Raw genomic sequence first — 8,308 nt, 5'->3', positions numbered from 1 at the left:
AATACAAGTTCTGGCCAGATGAGAGTGTTTGGCCGTCAGCTTTTATAACACATGCAGAAGCAGAGGTGGCTCTGACTTACAAAGTTCGGCACCAGATCCAGGTTCAGGGGGGTTCCGTACCAAGTCACCAGCTCACCACAAAGGCTGCTCTCAGGTGATGTGATAGAAACGAGGTGGGACTGGACCTGGACCCAGGTGATTCCCCAGATGGGCTCTACAGGAACTGCCCTCTGAGAGGATCTAGCAGCCAAGCCCTCACCCAGCGACCGAGCTTGGGAATCTCTTAATGCCCCACAGCTAAGCTCTGTGCAGCATGGAGCCCTGGCAGTGAAAGAGTTAAAGCAAAGCGCTCAGGGGGACCTGCGGTTTCTTGTGGGAAATGTTGGCCAGCTGGTCTCCAGGCATAGCCAGGGCTGGAGGCTAAGGCAGTGAAAGCAGATGGCTGGGCAGAGAGTGATGGTGAGGGGGGCTTAATACAGCAGGGCTGCTTGGGGCCCGGGGATGATTTCCCTACCGCTGGGGCGCAGCCCTTTTCAATCACAGCTGCAAATTGAGACCAGATGTTGGGAGTTGCTGTTTCCAAACTGTGGCCTCCTTCGCCAGTCCCCTGTGCTTGCTGCTGGAGAAGGGGCTGCAGATTCCTGGGGGCTCAGCGGGGGAGGGAGCTGGGGGCTCAGCCTGGTTTCCTAGCTGGCTCAGAGAAGAGGAGTGCTGGGGAGGAAGGCTGTAGAGGGGTTGCAGCACCCAGGCTGTTAACTCTGAGCAAGCAGCAGGAAGGAGGGCAAGAGCGGATATGGGAGGGAGGGAATTTGTAGCTGGCCCCTTCTTCAATCCCATTCCTCAGCTGGGGCTCTTCAGCCAGCCTGAGGCAGAGGGGGAAGGCTGGCCTGGCTTCACTCTGGGCCTGGGGCATCTCCCAAGTCCCGCTGGCTGGGAGGAGATGCAGGAACTCATTGCTGGGGTGGAGAAGCTTGTGTTTGATTTAGAGCGGGATGTGGAGCACCAGCGAGGGGCCCTGCTCCTGCCCTTCCCAGGCATGGACAGTAAGTTGGGGTGGGACCTGCTGCTTCCCAGCTGTGGGACCTGATAGCCCCCCCCCCTGTTCCTGCCCCAGCTCTGTGTTCATGCTCCCAGCTTCCTGGAACATCTCTCGCCCCTCCAGTCAGCCCCCTTTGCTAGGCCCAGAGAGGGCTCTGGCTCGCTATGCAGAGCGGCTTGGTAGGATTTGCCCAGCCTGGGGCTGGTGAGGGGCTCAGGGAGGAGTGCTGGCATTGGCAGGGCTGTGGAGGGGACGAGGGTTGCCTGGGGTGTGGTGTGCAGAGAGAGGTGCCCCCTGACATCCAGCCTCTCTGTGGTTGGTGACACTAGCAGTGACTGGCACCCAGGAACCAGGGTGATGGGCCCACTCCAAGATCCCAGAGAGACTCGAACGGGGATAGATGGAAGGGGAAGAGTTCCCCATCCTAGTTGATGTGTTTGGCCCGGCCCAGGGGGTCTCATCTCTGCAGAGCAGCAGGCGATGCCTGGGATCATGGTGACCTGCGGGTGGTTACGAGTGGGTGAAAATACGCCCCCCCCCTCCATAACTGCATCTCCCCTTCCAGAGTCAGGGGCGTCTGTGTGTGAGTTCTTCCTCCGAGGACTGTGTGCAAAGGGTAAGTAATGGGAGCCCGGGAGCATCCATCCAGGGGGAGCAGGGATGCTCTTATTTCGGGGATTTGTAGCCTGACAGGGTGCCTTTCCTCTCCAGATCTCCACACAGATTCCAGTACCAGCCCCTGGGGCTTGCCCCCTGCTCAAGGGCCAGCGTCCTGGGGGTTGGTGGAACTCAGCCCGACTGCCAGTGGTCAAGTGCTATCACCATGAAAACAGCCATCACATCTGGAATTAGCTGGCTCCTTGCCAGTCATCCTGGCAGCGATGGCCCAGAGTAAATGGGCTGCTTGGAGCCAGACACGGCCTCTCCCTGGCCTAGTGGGGCCCTTCCAGACTTGGGTTGGTGCTGACAGAGCGCACAGGCAGGACTGTCCCTCTTCATGGGTGCTGGGGAGGAGGAAGGGAGCAGTTGGCCTTGTGACCAAAGCACTGGCTGCTGCTCCAGAGGCCTGGGTTCAGTTTGTCACTCCGGTTCTCTGGGGCTGTCCTCCCCCCACCTCATCTGTGCCATGGGGCTAGTGCCCTTCCCTGGTCTCCTGAGGATGCTGGGAGGATGGCCAGGTACCACTGATGGGGTGGTACAGAAGCCCATAGGCAGGGAGTTCTATGCATCAGAGAACTGAGCTCAGCAGAGTGATTCTTGGGCTCCCACCAGAGCCTTGTGCCCCACCCCTGGGAGTGTGTCTCTATCCTGTGTCTGGCAATGCCAGCGAAGTTGGCCAAACCCTGCTAAGAACAGGATTCTCATGCTGTGAGAGCGACAGCCTAGCTACTCGCTGCTGGGATGCCGGAGTGGGCTGAGGGATCCTCTCCCAAGGAGGCTCATAGCACCAGGCTTCGGAGGGGAATATAGTCTGATGGCCACACTCCTGCCCCTGGGAGCAGGATAGGGTGACTCTGCGGTAGGTGTGGGGAGTGGGTTCTTCTGGGCAAGGCAGGGACCAAGGCCTCTTCTCTGCTCTGCGTCCAGGCCTGATGTGTCCTTTCCGGCACATCAGCGGGGAGAAGACAGTGGTGTGTAAGCACTGGCTGCGGGGGCTGTGCAAGAGGGGAGATCTGTGCGAGTTCTTGCACGAGTACGACATGGCCAAGATGCCAGAGTGTTATTTCTACTCCAAGTTCGGTAGGTGCTGGGAGCTGGGCGGGGGCCTGGCACTTTCGGGGCAGGATTAGGAGAGCTCTAGCAGGCGAGGGGGTGCAGCTACTGGCAGATGTTCAGACGCTCCAGATTCCATCTGAGCCAGTTCTTGTCCTGTCTGGAGCCCACGTTAGCTCTGCCAGTACGGGTGGGGAACTGCCCTGGCGAAGGCACATTCCCATCCTGGCTGACCTTACTGAATGCTAACCCACCCCAATGCCCAGTTCGCTTGCAGGGCAATGCCCAATTTCTAGCTATGCTTGAGAACGGTCAGGTAGTGCCGCCTGCTGTCTGTGAGGAGAACTGCCCTCTGGACTCCTTGCTTGTCTCTGCTGGGGAGCCAGCCCCCCCAGCCCCTGTTCTGCAGCAGGTTCCCATTTCGCAAGGAGATATGGGAATTCCCTGCCAGCCACACCCTGCCAGAGCCAGCTACCCCCAACTCAGCAGAGCCAGTCCCTTGGCGAGGGGCATTTCTCAGCTAGGCATTTAATGTTAATGTCGGCTCTGTGGGCCAGGTATAGGGGGCTTGGCCCTGATATCAATGCACCCGCGCGTGTGGAGGCCCCTCTAGCAGAGTGAAGTGCTGCACCTGGCCTGTTCTTGTTCAGGGTGAGAGCTCCAGAAAGCCCCATGGGCATCTAGCAGTGCCGGCAGCTGGAGTGGGTGGGAGCGTGCTAGCCAGAGCCCCCACGTGGGATGGGGACAGAGGCTGGAGGCACGGTGACTGGCAGGGGCTAATGGAAACCCAGAGAAGGAGGGAAGTGTTCTAAGCATCAGGTAGGGAGCACCCCGCACCCCGGGTTACCTCAAGTTTGACCCTGTGTCAGTGTTGACTTGACTCTTCATGCTTTTGCTGGGGGGTGGGAAGGAGGGTGTCTCTGGCTTGGGACTTTAAGGACCAAAGCCCTGTTTGCTTTGTGTGAACACATGCCTGTTTTTCCAAGAGCTGAGGCCAAAAATGTCCTCTCCCCTTCTTATTGTGCAGCATGGTCTGTGCTAGCTGGGGGCTGCGTTCCAGCTCAGAGGTGGCTGACTCTCAGTGGCACTGTGTGCACAGCACTGAAGAACTTTGGGGCTGTATCAACTGCTGTTATGGTACTTTGCAAGGGGGGAGTGCCTGAAGGGGTGGGAGAGCTTTGCCTACCCTCACCTGGAGGCGCAGGCATATAACAGGGTTCCTAAAAATCTTTCCTCTCCATAAATATTCTCTCCAGGTGAGTGCAGCAATAGAGAGTGCCCCTTCCTGCACATTGATCCCGCATCCAGAATTAAAGACTGTCCCTGGTACGACAGAGGGTTCTGCAAACAGGGTGAATACCTTCTGCTTGGTAACTAAGTGAATGGGAGCATTGCCTATGGATTTGAGCTGGGAGCCCAAGTGGCAGGACTCCTGGATTCTATTCCTGGCTCTGTCACGGATAATGAGGTGCTGAGCACCCTTTTTTGTGCCTCAGTTTGCCCAGTTGTAAAATGAGTTTAATACTTTCCTGGCAGTATTCTGGGCTTATTGACTGCCCTTCAAGGGCTTTGAGATCTTCCAATGATAGACGCTAAAGAAGAACAAAGAGTTAATTAGATAATTCAGCAACGAATGGTGGTTAATTAAGCTTAATTAAACATTCTGCAGCAAGCATCTGACTAACAGGAGCTAGAGATGGAAAAGGGGGGGTATGTAACCAGACCCCCTGCTCTCAAAAAATGCAAGAATGTTGGACATCATCTGTGCCTAAGCAAAGACCTCTGTCCTTCTGTATTCACCTTTGGCCGCTTCCCACCACTAGCTGAAGTTCAGCTGTCCCCTGTGGAGACCCAGTTGGTGCATGGCTGCTAACACAGTGGTGTGCCCCTATCAATGGCATGTGTGATGCCCATTCAGTTGGCATGCATCCTAGCTGGGATTCTGGGCACTGAGGGCAAAACTGGGGAGATGGGCTGCAAAGAAATGAGTCCACAAACTCCTCACGAGGAGGGAGGACACCTAGTCAATCAGACTCTCCATTCTCTGATCCCAGGAAGGTGCCCACTACTGACCCAGTCCCATTTGTAGCCACGGATCATTTTCGATGCTGACTGAAATTTCTCCCTCTTTGGGTGTGCGTATGTGGCAGGTCCTCTGTGTAAATACAAACACACCAGAAGGGTGATGTGTGTCAACTACTTAGCTGGCTTCTGCCCGGAAGGACCCAAATGCAAATTCATGCAGTACGTATCTGGAGGGGTAGGAGAGTAGATGCACCCTTGGCAAGGCCTTGTGGGGGGGTCTCTGGCAGCTCTCAGTCTGTCTCTGACTGTGAGATGGACGAGCTGAGCTCCAGCCAGGGGCGTGACCTTCCTCTCTGCAAAGCAACTTGATTTGTGGTGTCCTAAAACTTGGTTATTCCTTTCCATGCGCTCCTGGCTGATTCTGTTCTGTGGCCAAGGTGCCATCTGCTGGACAGGGCAAGTGACTGCAGAAAGGAGCATGCACCCTAGAAATATAACTTCTGGGAACACCGAGCCTGTGCGGCTGGCATCCTTTCTGCCCTTCACCTCCCACCAGCATTCACCCCGTCTGAAGCTGGTTGAGAGTCAAACTCAGGTCTGCACAACGCATCTTGGCCAAGCCCAGCAGAGCTGCATGTGGCAGAGGTTTGCATAGCACCTGCTGGCCCTGCGCCAGCCTTTATTAAATTTATTGCTTGATATGACTGGAAAGTGCCAGTTTTCAGCTAGAGGCCTCTGTCAACCCTACCCCTTAGCCCTGAGACAGTCTCTTCCCTTGCTGTTACGGGTTGGATTGATTAACATTTCAAAGGAGCTAACTGCTTTTCTTTTCCTTCTGCACCTCCAATAGCCCCAAGACAGACCTGATGCTGTGTAACTCAGATCTCTCCCAGGTAAGGCATGGAAAGGCACCGAAATGCTCTTTTCCCAAGGAGACCTGGGTGGACGTTTTTGTTTTTCCCCAGCGACTGGCTTGTTCACCCCCAAAACCCTGTTTCTGTCGACCAGAAACCATTCACAGATTCATGTCACGTTCCCTGAAAAGTTTGGGCTGAACCAAAAAAAAATAATCAAAATGTTTCAGTAAAGGTGAAACTCAACCCAAATTTGTCACTTAAATGTTGGGAATTTTTGGAGAAGCTTAAGGACTAGATTCACAAAACACTCGAGGGATGAGAGGAGGCCCCAACCCCTTATAACCTTTAGCCTAGTGGGTATGGTGCTCTGCTAAGACGTGGGAGACCCGTGGTCAATACCCCCCCTCTATCTGATGTGGAGATGGGATTTGAACTGGGTCTCCCATGTTACAGGACAGTGTCACAGCCACTGGGCTCGGGGATATTCTGGAGAGGGTCTTTCTCAATCTCCCTGTTGAGGCTGTGCCACTACTTATAAATAATTAGTCATTGGAACAGGGACATGTGTGCTCTCACAACCCAGCTATAGTCATTCTCTCTTTCTCTCTCTGGCCCAGGGACTATCCATTGTCATTCAGAGTGGCAACTCACTGCCATTCATGACCATGAAAGTTGAGATCTTGCATAATAACATGACTCTAGCAGCTGGGTCTTTAAAAGGGAAAAAACGTTGACAAAATCACCAGTTGCCAAGGCTGGAAATCCTGCTTTGACACCCTAAATGGTCCTGCCCTGTATCTGTGCTGTAGGTGGTACCAGTTGTGACAAAGTGGGAATATTCTTGATGTGTTCTTTGAATACTGAGTGGGGAGTATTGACCTGGGAAGGTTGCAGGGGAGTTGTGCTGGGACGGCCTGCACTGGGGAAGGGAGGATACCTGAGCACTTAATCTGAGAGCCCAGGAGGGGGGTTGAAGGCCAGGTGACACCTGTGCCCGGGACACTGAACAAAGGACACAAAAGCTGGCGTGGGGGTGAGGGGGGGGGGCAGGCTGAGAGGCTAGGGGGAGTTTTCAGTTTGAAGCTGGCTGGGAAATGGAGGGGAGCCCTGACAGGGCTTGGGCTTCCCAATGGGGCTGTGGCCTCCCTGGGGGCCCCAGATGGATCTAACTAAAGGGGGTCCTGTTGTCTGTACTGGCAAGACCTGTTTTGGACTGTGTTCCTGTCATCTAAATAAACCTCTGTTTTACTGGCTGGCTGAGAGACTGGCTTCCCCAGGGCCCCACTGGGATGGGTTCGCTGTGGGAAGCGCACAGAGGGGCATATGCTGAATGCTCCAAGGGAGAGGAGGCTCCCCAAAGTCCTGACTGGCTTTGGGAGGGAGCAGTTGCAGAGCATTGCCCGGGAACTCTGTGACACCAGTCCTGCCTTGATTCCACCTCTCTTGACTGATTCCTCTTGTGTGCTTCAGGGGCTGCCACTGCCATCCCTGGCTGTTGATGGCAAGAGTATTCACAAGCAGCAGGCCCCAGAAGTCCTGTTGCTTTCTCATCAGCCTGGGGCTAGGGCTGCCCAGTGCCAGAGGAAGAAGGCACAGGAGGCTGGTGGCTACCCCTATGGAATGCTCCGGCCCCTTGGGCAGGTCACATGCTTCAAGGTTAGTGTCTGGAGCTGGTTGGCTGGGAAACTCTTCATATTGCAACTAATGATCTCCCTCCCCCCCTCCGCCCCCCAGCCCCCTTCCAAACAGAGACATCAGTACTTGGAACAAGACTCATGTGGCCTTATTCCTGAGGCTGCTACCACTGAGGGACCAGTGAATTCTAAGCTGTTACTACCCCGCTGGTGTTCCTCAGGGGATGGAACATGTTCTACTTCAACTTGAAAAGCACTTGGGTTCACTGATTTGAAGCAGTTCTCTGCCCGCTAGCCCCTTGTCACCACATGCTCCTCAGACCTCTCTGTTCTCCTGGGTTTCCCAACCATTTTCTCATGCAGCCCCCAGGACTGCGGGGTCAGGATTGCCAGGAAGGGGGCAGTTGTCTTAAAGGCAAAATATTCATAGAGTGCAGTGCTGTAGGATCAAGGAGGCAGGATGACACACTAAGCCACTGAGGGGACTCTTGTCAATAGCATGCATGTTCTTTGGGTCAGTATGTTGCGTGCCTCGGTGTCCCACTCATGACACACGTGAGACAGACTATCAATCCTACCGCCAGGGAGTAGGACTTAATTAATTAATCTAAGAGTGTCTCAGGCTGGGCTGTCAGCATTCCTGCATAAGAAGAGCTATGCCAGCTCATACCAACTCACTATCTCCATCTCTTATGTCAGGACAAGGTGGGGGGTGGTTGTTTTTTTTAAATCTCCATCATGAACTACTGCTGTCTGCCGTACTGGGTTGATCTTGCTCATAGGGGCTACACAAAGTTAATATCCTCCTATTTTGTTCCCTTGCAGTGTGGTGAAAAGGGTCACTATGCCAACAAATGCAGCAAGAGTCGGCTGGGAATCCAACTGGGGAAATGATTTGTGAGAGTTCCAGGAAGAAAATCCAGAGGAAAAGGCTCTGTTGTGATACCGTATCAACGGGAAGCCAATCAGAGCAGTTGATTTCTTTGAATGTAGAGCCCAGTCAGAGCCATCTTGCTCCATGCAGTTTTTTTTTACAGCTC

General features: G+C 54.5%; 1 protein-coding gene across 1 annotated transcript; it reads left to right on the top strand.

The window, feature by feature from the left end:
- The first annotated feature begins 940 nt into the window (after nucleotides 1–940).
- Nucleotides 941–8,177, top strand: CPSF4L (cleavage and polyadenylation specific factor 4 like). The gene is made up of 8 exons (XM_030534527.1): nucleotides 941–1,043; nucleotides 1,605–1,655; nucleotides 2,627–2,779; nucleotides 4,009–4,104; nucleotides 4,903–4,996; nucleotides 5,628–5,670; nucleotides 7,105–7,290; nucleotides 8,094–8,177. The coding sequence occupies exons 1-8, from the start codon at nucleotides 941–943 to the stop codon at nucleotides 8,160–8,162; spliced, it is 795 nt and encodes a 264-aa protein (XP_030390387.1). The 3' UTR covers nucleotides 8,163–8,177.
- The last annotated feature ends 131 nt before the right edge of the window (nucleotides 8,178–8,308 follow it).

Source organism: Gopherus evgoodei, chromosome 15, assembly GCF_007399415.2.
Source record: "Gopherus evgoodei ecotype Sinaloan lineage chromosome 15, rGopEvg1_v1.p, whole genome shotgun sequence".
Lineage (NCBI taxonomy): Eukaryota > Metazoa > Chordata > Testudines > Testudinidae > Gopherus > Gopherus evgoodei.
This window is presented reverse-complemented; position numbering and strand designations above follow the sequence as displayed.